The following is a 12638-nucleotide window of genomic DNA, read 5'->3' as shown; positions in this document are numbered from 1 at the left end:
TCTCTGAGGAGCATTAAAAAAGAGAAAACCAAGTTAAACAGAAATACCGCATAATCCAGCAATTCCACTTTTGGGCACACCCCCAAAAATTTAAAAGCAGGGTCTTGGAAAGATGCTTGAACCTGATGCTAACAGCAGCTTTAGTCACAGTAGCTAAAACGTGGAGGCAGCCCGAGTGTCCGCCGAAGGAGGATGGATACGCAGCATGTGGTCCATCCGCACATGGAATCTCACTCTGCCTTAAAGGGAAGGGACCCTGACACCTGCTATAGGGACAGACTGTGAGGACATTGTGCTGAGTAATCCAGACCAGGGGTCAGACCCTGTGTGACCCACTCAGAGGGGTCAGGTCCATAGAGACAGGCAGTAGATGGTGGGTGACGGCTCGGGGAGGGGCGGGAGTGAGTGTTGAACGGAGACAAAGTGTCAGTCTGGGAAGATGGCAAGTTCTGGAGGTGGTCACGGCTGCACCACAGCGTGACTGTGCTCAGGCCTGGGCCGAGCCCTCAGAGATGTGAAGGTGCTAAGAACAGGTGAGAGTGGGAGGAAAAGGAAGGACCTGGGGGTGCGAGGGCTCACCCTGTCACCGCAGGGAGCGTGGACTAGAGCCCTTCATTCTGCTTTGACGTAGGTGGCCTCAGGGCTTCTCTGGGTTTGGGTTTTGATTTTCAAATATATGTATATTTTTATTGATTACAGGGAGGAAGGGAGACGGAGAGAAAGAGAAACATCAAGGATGAGGGAGAATCATGGATCAGCTGCACTCCCCCCCACTGGGGATGGAGCCTGAAACCCTGTGCATGTGCCCTGACCGGGAATTGAACCCTGCCCTCCTGGTTCATAGATCAATGCTCAACCACTGAGCCACATCGGCCGGGCTGGCTGTTGATTTTGAGGTTGTGGAGGAGCGCTGCTGCACTGCTGGTCTTTTGGGGTTTGCAGCTCACTTTCTGTTCCGAACTCAGAGGGTCTGAAATGTGTACAGAGATTCGTGTAAGATCTCTGTCCTAAGGGCAGCGTCCTAAATGTCCACCCCGTGAGTCTAGCGGCGAGGACACTTGCTGGGGTGGCGCCCGGGTTCCTGAGGGGCGGCAGCGCAGTTTGTCGGTGGGGGGAGCCCAGCACTTGGGGTGTGGGGCTCTTGGTCTCTCTGTTACTCCTCGGGGTTTGTGTGAAACGTGTTTGAGACAGACTTTCCTTCTAGGCCGCATGTTCATATTTTATGGGAATAAGACCTCCACGCAGTTCTTAAACTTCACTCCAACGCTGATTTGCTCAGACGACCTTCAGGCCAATATCCTTGGTTCTGCCTGCCCAGCCCTGCCAGCAGCCCAGTGCGTGTGGAGGAGGGTGGCGAGCAAGGCTTTCAACAGCCGGAGGAGCAAGCCATTCCCAGGTGCTGCCCTCGTCTCAGGTGCTGCTCCCACCGGACAGGCAGCGTCTTCTGGCCTCTGGCTCCATGGAGCCCCTGTCCCACTTGCTTCTCTCTCCTGTAGCATAGGTAGTCCCCCTGAGCTCTGGTGTCCTTGGCAGGTTTCCGGGGCTGCTGCTGCCGGACACAGCGGGCCCCACTCGCTGGGTGAGTTGGTGTCTGTTGAGAGGGAGGCTTGTGCCCCCAGAAAAGCAGTGATGTGGGAGCTCTTCCGGCTGGTATGGCATCACCTTAGTGTCCACCATTCTCCCTCCCAGGTGGGCTGGCCACATAGTGGTGGCGAGCAAGGCCCAACTTGGCCAGAGGGGGGCGCTACCTGCCCACTTTTATCTCGAGAGCAGAGCATTTTAAATGTAGCCTGTTCGGGCTGAGTGTTTCTGCATAGGCATTAAAAGGACTCGCCCGTAGAGCCCCCTCTACTGAAGGTTTCGTCTCAGGTCAGTGGCGTGAGCACCAGTCTTCTGAGCCCCTTTAGAAGGTCTCTTACCGCTGGGCTACCTGGGCCCTGGGAGTGCAGGCTGGCTTGCTCGGACCCACTTCCCTTGTTGAAATGGCCTTGACACGCACACACCTGAGCCTGCAGACCAAGCCCGTGGACCCGACAGTGGATGGGGGTGCGCAGGTGCAGCAGGTTGTCAACATCGAGTGTGTGTCGGACTTCACCGAGGCGCCAGTCCTCAACATCCAGTTCAGGTGAGAGCCCAGGTCGGGGACGGGCTGGCCTGCATGCAGCCATTCGTCCTTGCTCAGCTGCAACACCAGCTACCGAGGGTGGAGGTCGGGGGGAGAGCGAGTCCAGACCCCGTGGTGCCTGCTGGTGTGTCATCGGGCGGGGCCCGCAGGTCATTTGCCCTCAACAGGAATTGAACTAGTGACCTCTTGGTTCCTGGGTCGACAATTAACCGCTGAGTTACCCCCACGGGCATGGAAAAGCATATTTTCTAACATCAAATACACAGAACTGAAGATCATATGCTTTGTAGAATTGAGGGACATGGGCACGTTTTCATGAAAAGAGGAAAAACCCGAAACAATTTCAGCCGACTTGGAGGGTGGGCATGGCCTGTTGGGGAAGTGAGGGGTGGACGTCCTTGGGGTGTCGCCCGCAACGCTCGGCCAGAGCAGTGTGTCCACTGAAGGACAGGTGCCCAGGAGTGGGCGTGAGCGGCGCGGTCCTCTCAGTGACAGTGCACGGCCAGAACGGCCACCCTCCCGTCACGCTGCCCCTGGGAACAGGACAGCTCCTCTAGCGGGGTGGACCGATGAGGCGCTGAGGTGGGAGTCCCCCCCTTGGACCGCAGCCCTCTGAGCCTGGAGATGGGCAGGCAGGGCGTGGCCCCCCCTGAGTGGCAGCCCTGCTGCTCTCCTCAGCACTCTCCTGCTCACAGGTACGGCGGAACCTTTCAGAATGTGTCCGTCAAGCTGCCCATCACACTCAACAAGTTTTTCCAGCCCACAGAAATGGCCTCCCAGGATTTCTTTCAGCGCTGGAAGCAGCTGAGCAGGTGAGCCGGCCCCTGTGCGGGGAGGGAGGGGTGGCCGGGCCTGTGGCCTCAGTGGAAAGTCTGACGCTGGTTTGTGTCTCAGTCCCCAGCAGGAGGTGCAGAACATTTTCAAGGCAAAGCACCCAATGGACACAGAAATCACCAAAGCCAAGGTGATGGCCTTGTTCGCGGCACTCCCGGGGTGGCCCTGTGTTCTACCGCAGCCGCAGTGTCCCAGCTCTCCCGTTTCCTTTGCACAGATTATCGGGTTTGGTTCCGCACTCCTGGAAGAGGTCGACCCGAACCCTGCCAATTTTGTGGGAGCCGGGATCATCCACACCAGAACCACCCAGATCGGGTGCTTGCTGCGCTTGGAACCGAACCTCCAGGCCCAGGTGAGGCCTCCTGAGGACATGGCTGCCTACACTGTGTTGCTTCATTGTGTGGTGGCCACAGGGAGATCTGGGTGCCCAGGGGAACCCCTATTCTGCACACGCCATTCCCATCCCACCCGAAAGGTCCACGTGCCCAGGCCGCCGGCTCCGCCTCCCCTCGCGGCGGTGCGGCGGCAGTCCTTCCTGCCGGGACCCCTGGGTTATGGGGCAGAGCCTGTGTGCAGCCGGCGGGCGGAATGCAGCGAGCAGTGCGCTCACAGGCCCAGTGGGGCTAGGTGGTGAGCAGCTGCCTCTGCCCTCCGCGGGCTGAGATTGCCCCCAGCAGCGGCTCCTGTGCACCCGGGCACCTGCCACCTCAGGCTCCTGTTCGGCTGCGGCCCGGGGTGATATGCCCAAAGCTCTAGAGCTCTGGGCGCCTTGGGAGGGCCAGGGCTGAGCGGGGAGTGCGAGGCGGCTGCCCGGGCAGTGCGTGGGCCCTGACCCTGGGCGGCCCTGACCTCCTCTCTGTTGCAGATGTACCGGCTCACGCTGCGGACGAGCAAGGAGACCGTCTCCCAGAGACTGTGCGCGCTGCTGTCGGAGCAGTTCTAGCCCCGCGACTCCTCGCCTCGGCCACTGTCTGCTCAGCCGCGCAGGCCCGCCCGGCCTGCCTCGTCCCTCCGGGTGGACGGGACGTGCGCAGTGTGAGGAGAGAGGCTGGGCCTGCACCGCAGGCGGCCTGCCAGGTCAGGAGGGCGGCCCTGGGATCCGTTTTTATAGAAATCAGGACAGTTCTGTGGTTAAATCGACAAATTAAAGGGAAACTAGAAGTTTGAATGAAAATGGATAGTTTCTGAAACTTTATCAAAACACACTGCTGTGCTGCCCGCTCTGCTTCTCCCAGGCAGGCAGCAGTGTTCGTCGTGGGGCTCAGCCTAAACAGGCACGCGCCTGCGGGGGCCGCCAGGGCAGGGGGGGCGTGACGAGGTCCCCGCGTGGCTTGGCCCTGGGCGTGGGCCTTGGGGCCGGAGCCCAGAGCACGCCGGCTGCCACGCTGAGCGTGGCTCTCCCCGGGCAGGGTTCACGGTCTAGACGAGGGGACCTGTTCTGCCGCCCACATGTATTCTGCTGGGCTCGGCTGCCTTCCAGCACGGCGTCCCAACGGGGTCTGCAGCACCCACTGGCTGCGCGGGGGCAGGCATGAGAGGGCTCTAGAGGTGACCTCACTCATCTGTGATTGGAGGGTTAAATGTGATCAGCCGAGAACATTCTAGAAGGCAAGCCGGTCTCTTCCCTTTTGGTACCCTTAGGCCGTCAGTGCCATTGTCCCTGGGTCATAGTTGCAGCCAGTGCTGCAAACCTTGGCTGGCATGGGCGCAGGAGGGGGTCACCATGCGCCACTCAGCACTCGGCCCTGGTGATGGTCACCCTGTCCTGGCCGCCACCCTGCATGTCTGCATCCTGAGCTGGCCACCCAGGAACTCAGCCAGCTGGGCCTCTGTTCTGCGTGGGGCTGGTGTGCAGAGGGCGGCAGCTCAGCCTGGCAGGTGGCACCTGAGGGCCCAGGAGGAGCCAGGGCTTCGTTGGTTTCCCAGCAGGCACTGGGCACCCCGAGAGGCGCCTGTGCCGTGGTGTGGGCCCCGGGGAGGCAGAGGCACGGAGGCGCCCTCTGAGTCTGGGGCAGCCACACTGCAGGCACCCCACCAGGTTCCCACACCCTCATCAGTGTAGCCCCTGCGTGTGTGCTGTGTGACCCACAGACACCCGAGTCACCAGCACCTCTGTGTGCGCCTGTGTCCGGGGGCCTTGGAGGGACCTGAGTGGCCTCTTAGTTTGTAGGGTTAACCGCTGGCATGACCGGTCACAGACGTGACGCTCCCTGTGCTTCTGTCAAAGCTGCTGGCGGTACGCAGTGCTCCGGCACTGCCGTGTGGCCCGCCCACGGGGTTCTCCTGTGTCTGTCTGCGCCCTCCCTGGAGCTACGTCTAGGCCGAGTGCCGTTGCAGGAGTGAGCCACCAAGGAGTACACTCCTTCCAGAGGACAGGCAGCACCAGGACATGACAGGAACATGTGTGTTGTCCCAGGAGGGACGGGACAGGGACGGGAAGGTGGAGGGAAAGCCCCCGCGTGCAGGGAGGCCCGCCTTGGAGGCCGTGCTGGCCACTGACCCCGTGGCGCGGCCAGGCGCCTGCCGGTGGAGTGGCTGCCAGACTTTGGGACCTCACGGACCACCAGTTGGCGACCGCTGCTCCGGAGTGTGGCTGCCCGAAGGCAATGTGCCTTGGCTCTGCACGTGGGCTCAGGGGGTGTGGTGAGCCTCTGGGTCCTCCTGCTGGGCACTCGTCCAGTTTGGCTCTCCTCTGGGCAGGACGTGGCGGGCAGTCTGCCGCCTGGAGGCCACGGGTCTAAGGGTTCCTCCTGGGGAACGAGCCTCCAATGCTCACGAGGGAGACACACCACAGACTGGGAGCGGGATCCCACAGCAGGGAGGCTCCCCAAGAGAGTCCTGAGGGAGGGAGGGAGCCTGGAGGGGGCCCAAGGAAGGCGAGAGGGCCTGCGGGCCTCGTGGGCCAGGTGGGGCTGGGGTTCACGGTGCCAGCGGGCATGGAGACGACAAGCAGAGCTCGGGCCTGTGCCTGACCTGGGCCGGTTTATTCGTCCTCCGTTCACGGGGGTTTTCCGAGCACCACGCTGGGACCCTCTCCCCAGGTGAGCGGGGTTGGTGGGCAGGTACCCTCACTTCCCTTCTGGCCGCTCAGCCTTGCCTTGCTGCCTCTTCCCTGCTCATGGGTGCCCTTCGTCAGGCCCGGGTCTGGTGGGGCAGGGCCGGGCAGCTGCCTTCCAAGGCTGGGAGGCAGTGTGGACGACTGGTGGGCGTGTTCTGAAAGGCTTGTGTGGGGTGGGCCAGGGTCTGTGGGACCCCTGCCCAGTAGGCCCTTGGTTCTGAGGCCATGCCCAGAAAGGCGCTGGGGTGGGGTGGGGTAGGGGGTGGGGTTGGGAGCGGTGCTTCATCCTCTCGCCAGGAGGGCTGGCCCCAGGTCTCTGCAGCGCCAGAGGCCACATATGCAGCGTTTGAACACCTGCAGTGTGAGTACCAGCTGCTCGCCCGGTGCTCCGGGGTCTGGACATGGCAGTACCAGCTGCTTCTCGTAGTAGCCAACAGGGTGGCAGCAGCTGCAGAGGGTGTTCACTTCCTTGGTGTACGCGTTGAACCTAAAGAATCGGCCAAGGGTACATGCTCAAGCCTGCGGCCTCGGGAAAGGATCCCATTCCTCCCCAACCACTCCAGACAAGGGCGGACAAGGCCGGGGCCGCGGGGCGGGCCTCTGTGGTTGACCTTCCCTAATGTCGCTGGTGGGGGGCGGGGCCAGCCTTCAGGGTGGTTGAGACGGAGCGGGAGATCCCGCTGGACCTGCGACCACCCCTGGGAGCCTATGGGGCGTGAGGCGGCTCCAAGCTCGGAGCCCGCAGTGGCTGGAGACGCCGCTGACAGCTCACCTGGCCGAGGAGGCGCACACTCCCTCGCAGCGGGTCACTGTCACGTTGGCTGTGCACCCCTGGTAAGTGACCTCCTCCTCCTGCTCCCGCACCCGGCAGACCTCTGGAAGTGCAGGCAGTGAGGCGCGGCCCAGAGCCAGTGCCGGTGCCGCACCCCTGCCCTGCCCTGTCCTCCGGAGGCGGCGCTGGCGGGCCGCGGGCTCTGGGCCTAGGCCCCTCAAGCCCTCTGTGTGGGTGGGAGTGATGCCCCAGGAGCCAGGAGGTGTGGAAACGGCCACGGGGGCCGGCGGCACTTCCCTAGGCCCTACCTGTGCTGTCTCTCCTTGTCCCAGCCCCACGGATCTCAGTCCTCACCCCGGGAATAAAGCCTGCTGGTCTCCCCCAAGGTCCAGGGCTGTCTCGGGATGAGGCAGAATCCCACGCTGCTCCTCAGCCCCCCCCCTCCCCCAGCTGATACCTACCTGTGGGCATAGGTGTGTCTGGTTTGCTGGGCTCTGAACCTGCGGGAGGGACGAGGAGAGGACATCAGTGTCACCATATGGGAGCTTCCTGCAGGGTCTGTGGTCCCTGAGTGGACCCATGAGCTTTGCACCTAGGCCAGCCCGAACCTCCTCTGAGCTCCACAGGTGACGGCAGCGGAAGGCTGCTGAGCAGAGGGTCTCCTCAAAGAAAGGCCGGACGGCAGGGGGAAGGGATCAATAGGGAAGGCCAAGTGCTCATTCCAGCCACGTGCTGACAGAGTGAGGGACTTGGGTGGTTCCTCTTGTGGGTTTGTCAGGAGAGGTTCCTGGAGAGGACGGAGGAGGATGCTGGGGAGGAGGGATGGGGATGCTGGGAGAGGGAGGGGGATGCTGGGGAGCAGGGAGGGGGATGCTGGGGAGGAGGGATAGAGGAACTGACACCTTGTCAAGGAGGGCTAAGAACGTCCCAAGGGTGGGGGAACATGAGGCATAGGACAGGACAGAGCAGAGGGATGGGGAAACTGCTGGGGGACATGAGACCCAGAATTCCCAAGGCACAGCTTGAGACACCCAGAGCATACGCCTGGTCAGAAGCTAAGCTGGCTCTCCAGCTTGGTGCACCACCCAGAAGAGGGGAAGGCTTCTGGGGCAGGAAGAAAAGCTGCCACCTGCCACACAGCAGTAAGCCGGGGTGAAGGGAGTAAGGGGGGGGGGCAAAGAAGGGAGGGGACAAAGAAGGGAGGGGACAAAGAAGGGAGGGGACGAAGAAGACCAAGTGGCCATCAGGCAATGTCAGGTCAAGAAGGGGGGTGGGGCTCTGTGAGGGTGTCCCAGAGTGCTTCCCAGTAGAGAGGTAAGGCTAGGAGGATCCGGTGCAACAGGGTCATTGGAGAGACTGTGGAGACATCACTTACTGGAGTAGCTGGGCCCGGAGGTGAGGAGGGAAGAGGTGGAGGACCAGGGAGTAGAGGAGGAGGAGCTTCTGTGCGCAGTGATGGAGCTGGCCAGGAAGACTGTGGTAAGCAGTCCAGTGGTTCCAGGATGCTTGGTAGTGAGGTTCGTGGCTGGAGAACTTCGGATGGATGTCACCCCCAGCGTGGATGACATGAGGCTGGGCATAGGAACTCGAGTAGTGAGAGAAGTGGACTGTGAAGTGGTGGAGACTGAACTCATGGGAGCAAAGTGAGAGGTGAAAGGAGTATGTGGCCAGTTGGGGGTGGACAAGGACATGGCTGTGTGTGTCCCCGGGCTCCCGATGCCTCCACCAGTGGTCTTGGGGAACATGGAGGTGCGTGGAGGGGATGTGGTCCCAGAGAGGGCAGGTGCGGATGGGTGTGACACCAGGGAGGTGGTGGTCTTGGCTGTGCCGGCAGAGTGAGGGGCTTGGGTGGTCCCTCTTGTGGCCGTGGCCCACGGCGGTGTGGAGGGTGGGAGCACTGTTCCCGTGGCAGGGCCGTGTGTCGATGATGGAGAGGAGCCTGTTGGCCTTGCGCTAGAGATGTAAGGAGAATGGGTGTGTGGTTGTGTTGGGGTGACCACTATGTGAGAAGTGGGAGTGACAGAGGAGGTGGCAGAGCTGGGGACCTGGGTGGATTGAGTGGTGTTGGATGGAGATGGGGTCGGGAAGGTGGTGGTTGTGCGGAATGATATTCCTGATGGCGGACCTGTAATGTGGGAGGTGGTGGACACGGAACCAGTGGGGGTGGAGTGAGAAGTGAGGGGAGTGTGTGGGCCGTTGGGTGTGGCTGTGGCAGTGTGTGGCCCCAGGCTCCCGGTGCCTACACCGGTGGTCTTGGGGAACATGGAGGTGCGTGGAGGGGATGTGGTCCCAGAGAGGGCAGGTGCGGATGGGTGTGACACCAGGGAGGTGGTGGTCTTGGCTGTGTCGGTAGAGTGAGGAGCTTGGGTGGTTTCTCTTGTGGCCGTGGCCCACGGCGGTGTGGAGGGTGGGAGCACTGTGCCCGTGGCAGGGCCGTGTGTCGATGATGGTGAGGAGCCTGTTGGCCTTGCGCTAGAGATGTAAGGAGAATGGGTGTGTGGTTGTGTTGGGGTGACCACTGTGTGAGAAGTGGGAGTGACAGAGGAGGTGGCAGAGTTGGGGACCTGGGTTGATTGAGTGGTGTTGGATGGAGATGATGTCGGGAAGGTGGTGGTTGTGCGGAATGATATTCCTGATGGCGGACCTGTAATGTGGGAAGTGGTGGATACGGAACCAGTTGGGGCGGAGTGAGAAGTGAGGGGAGTGTGTGGGCCGTTGGGTGTGGCCGTGGCAGTGTGTGGCCCCGGACTCCCGGTGCCTCCACCGGTGGTCTTGGGGAACATGGAGGTGCGTGGAGGGGATGTGGTCCCAGAGAAGGCAGGTGTGGATGGGTGTGACACCAGGGAGGTGGTGGTCTTGGCTGTGTAGGTAGAGTGAGGGGCTTGGGTGGTTTCTCTTGTGGCCGTGGCCAACGGCGGTGTGGAGGGTGGGAGCACTGTGCCCGTGGCAGGGCCGTGTGTCGCTGATGGAGAGGAGCCTGTTGGCCTTGCGCTAGAGATGTAAGGAGAATGGGTGTGTGGTTGTGTTGGGGTGACCACTGTGTGAGAAGTGGGAGTGACAGAGGAGGTGGCAGAGCTGGGGGCCTGGGTGGATTGAGTGGTGTTGGATGGAGATGAGGTTGGGAAGGTGGTGGTGGTGTGGAATGATATTCCTGATGGGGGACCTGTAATGTGGGAAGTGGTGGATACGGAACCAGTGGGGGCGGAATGAGAAGTGAGGGGAGTGTGTGGGCCGTTGGGTGTGGCCGTGGCAGTGTGTGGCCCCGGGCTCCCGGTGCCTGCACCAGTGGTCTTAGGGAACATGGTGGTGCGTGGAGGGGATGTGGTCCCAGAGAGGGAAGGTGCGGATGGGTGTGACACCAGTGAGGTTGTGATCTTGGCTGTGCTGGCAGAGTTAGGGTCTTGCGTAGTCCCTGTTTTGGCTGTGGCCCACGGCGGTGTGGAGGGTGGGAGCACTGTTCCCGTGGCAGGGCCGTGTGTCGATGATGGAGAGGAGCCTGTTGGCCTTGCGGTAGAGATGTAAGGAGAGTGGGTGTGTGGTTGTGTTGGGGTGACCACTATGTGAGAAGTGGGAGTGACAGAGGAGGTGGCAGAGCTGGGGACCTGGGTTGATTGAGTGGTGTTGGATGGAGATGAGGTTGGGAAGGTGGTGGTTGTGCGGAATGATATTCCTGATGGCGGACCTGTAATGTGGGAGGTGGTGGACACGGAACCAGTGAGGGCTGAGTGAGAAGTGAGGGGAGTGTGTGGGCTGTTGGGTGTTGCCGTGGCAGTGTGTGGCCCAGGGCTCTTGGTGCCTCCACCGGTGGTCTTGGGGAACATGGAGGTGCGTGGAGGGGATGTGGTCCCAGAGAGGGCAGGTGCGGATGGGTGTGACACCAGGGAGGTGGTGGTCTTGGCTGTGCCAGCAGAGTGAGGTGCTTCGGTGGTCCCTTTTGTGGCCGTGGCCCATTGTGGTGTGGAGGGTGGGAGCACTGTGCCCGTGGCAGGGCTGTGTGTAGATGATGGTGAGGAGCCTGTTGGCCTTGCGCTAGAGATGTAAGGAGAATGGGTGTGTGGTTGTGTTGGGGTGACCACTGTGTGAGAAGTGGGAGTGACAGAGGAGGTGGCAGAGTTGGGGACCTGGGTTGATTGAGTGGTGTTGGATGGAGATGAGGTTGGGAAGGTGGTGGTGGTGCGGAATGATATTCCTGATGGCGGACCTGTAATGTGGGAAGTGGTGGATACAGAACCAGTGGGGGCGGAGTGAGAAGTGAGGGGAGTGTGTGGGCTGTTGGGTGTGGCTGTGGCAGTGTGTGGCCCCGGACTCCCGGTGCCTCCACCGGTGGTCTTGGGGAACATGGAGGTGCGTGGAGGGGATGTGGTCCCAGAGAAGGCAGGTGTGGATGGGTGTGACACCAGGGAGGTGGTGGTCTTGGCTGTGTAGGTAGAGTGAGGGGCTTGGGTGGTTTCTCTTGTGGCCGTGGCCCACGGCGGTGTGGAGGGTGGGAGCACTGTTCCCGTGGCAGGGCCGTGTGTCGATGATGGAGAGGAGCCTGTTGGCCTTGCGGTAGAGATGTAAGGAGAGTGGGTGTGTGGTTGTGTTGGGGTGACCACTATGTGAGAAGTGGGAGTGACAGAGGAGGTGGCAGAGCTGGGGACCTGGGTTGATTGAGTGGTGTTGGATGGAGATGAGGTTGGGAAGGTGGTGGTTGTGCGGAATGATATTCCTGATGGTGGACCTGTAATGTGGGAGGTGGTGGACACGGAACCAGTGAGGGCTGAGTGAGAAGTGAGGGGAGTGTGTGGGCTGTTGGGTGTTGCCGTGGCAGTGTGTGGCCCAGTGCTCTTGGTGCCTCCACCGGTGGTCTTGGGGAACATGGAGGTGCGTGGAGGGGATGTGGTCCCAGAGAGGGCAGGTGTGGATGGGTGTGACACCAGGGAGGTGGTGGTCTTGGCTGTGCCGGCAGAGTGAGGGGCCTGGGTGGTCCCTCTTGTGGCTGTGGTCCATGGCGGTGTGGAGGGTGGGAGCACTGTGCCCGTGGCAGGGCCGTGTGTCGATGGTGAGGAGCCTGTTGGCCTTGCGGTAGAGATGTAAGGAGAATGGGTGTGTGGTTGTGTTGGGGTGACCACTGTGTGAGAAGTGGGAGTGACAGAGGAGGTGGCAGAGCTGGGGACCTGGGTGGATTGAGTGGTGTTGGATGGAGATGAGGTCGGGAAGGTGGTGGTGGTGCGGAATGATATTCCTGATGGCGGACCTGTAATGTGGGAGGTGGTGGACACAGAACCAGTGGGGGCGGAGTGAGATGTGAGGGGAGTGTGTGGGCCGTTGGGTGTGGCCGTGGCAGTGTGTGGCCCCGGACTCCCGGTGCCTCCACCGGTGGTCTTGGGGAACATGGAGGTGCGTGGAGGGGATGTGGTCCCAGAGAGGGCAGGTGCGGATGGGTGTGACACCAGGGAGGTGGTGGTCTTGGCTGTGTCGGTAGAGTGAGGGGCTTGGGTGGTTTCTCTTGTGGCCGTGGCCCACGGCGGTGTGGAGGGTGGGAGCACTGTTCCCGTGGCAGGGCCGTGTGTCGATGATGGAGAGGAGCCTGTTGGCCTTGCGGTAGAGATGTAAGGAGAGTGGGTGTGTGGTTGTGTTGGGGTGACCACTATGTGAGAAGTGGGAGTGACAGAGGAGGTGGCAGAGCTGGGGACCTGGGTTGATTGAGTGGTGTTGGATGGAGATGAGGTTGGGAAGGTGGTGGTTGTGCGGAATGATATTCCTGATGGTGGACCTGTAATGTGGGAGGTGGTGGACACGGAACCAGTGAGGGCTGAGTGAGAAGTGAGGGGAGTGTGTGGGCTGTTGGGTGTTGCCGTGGCAGTGTG

General features: G+C 61.5%; 2 protein-coding genes across 3 annotated transcripts in view; one reads left to right on the top strand and one right to left on the bottom strand.

Moving 5' to 3' along the window:
- AP2A2 (adaptor related protein complex 2 subunit alpha 2) overlaps positions 1-4129 on the top strand; it is a 41115-nt gene extending 36986 nt beyond the window's left edge. For both annotated transcript variants that reach the window (XM_036416636.2, XM_036416635.2), the window contains exons 17-22: positions 1205-1294; positions 2002-2125; positions 2821-2937; positions 3020-3089; positions 3177-3311; positions 3825-4129. In XM_036416636.2, coding sequence (XP_036272529.1) covers positions 1205-1294; positions 2002-2125; positions 2821-2937; positions 3020-3089; positions 3177-3311; positions 3825-3902 — 614 coding nt within the window. In that variant the 3' untranslated portion in view covers positions 3903-4129. The remainder of the gene's footprint in view (positions 1-1204; positions 1295-2001; positions 2126-2820; positions 2938-3019; positions 3090-3176; positions 3312-3824) is intronic.
- Positions 4130-5909: 1780 nt separating this feature from the next.
- On the bottom strand, positions 5910-8369 carry LOC123651455 (mucin-6-like). Its single transcript, XM_045573791.1, has 4 exons — positions 8165-8369; positions 7251-7289; positions 6790-6892; positions 5910-6504 (listed from the first exon to the last, which is right to left on the bottom strand). The coding sequence occupies exons 1-4, from the start codon at positions 8367-8369 to the stop codon at positions 6300-6302; spliced, it is 552 nt and encodes a 183-aa protein (XP_045429747.1). The 3' UTR covers positions 5910-6299.
- Positions 8370-12638: the final 4269 nt, after the last annotated feature.

This window comes from Pipistrellus kuhlii, unplaced genomic scaffold (genome assembly GCF_014108245.1).
Source record: "Pipistrellus kuhlii isolate mPipKuh1 unplaced genomic scaffold, mPipKuh1.p scaffold_m20_p_56, whole genome shotgun sequence".
Lineage (NCBI taxonomy): Eukaryota > Metazoa > Chordata > Mammalia > Chiroptera > Vespertilionidae > Pipistrellus > Pipistrellus kuhlii.
Note: the sequence above shows the minus strand (reverse complement) of the source record. Positions and strands in the feature narration are given on the sequence as shown.

Excerpts from the sequence above, each read along its gene's own strand:
- LOC123651455 (XM_045573791.1), bottom strand. The coding sequence starts at position 8,369 with ATGCCCAGCCTCATGTCATCCACGCTGGGGGTGACATCCATCCGAAGT. Across the intron at positions 6,893-7,250 it reads AGACACACCTATGCCCACAG|AGGTCTGCCGGGTGCGGGAG; the intron begins GTAGGTATCAGC and ends CTGCACTTCCAG. Across the intron at positions 6,505-6,789 it reads GTGTGCGCCTCCTCGGCCAG|GTTCAACGCGTACACCAAGG; the intron begins GTGAGCTGTCAG and ends CCGATTCTTTAG.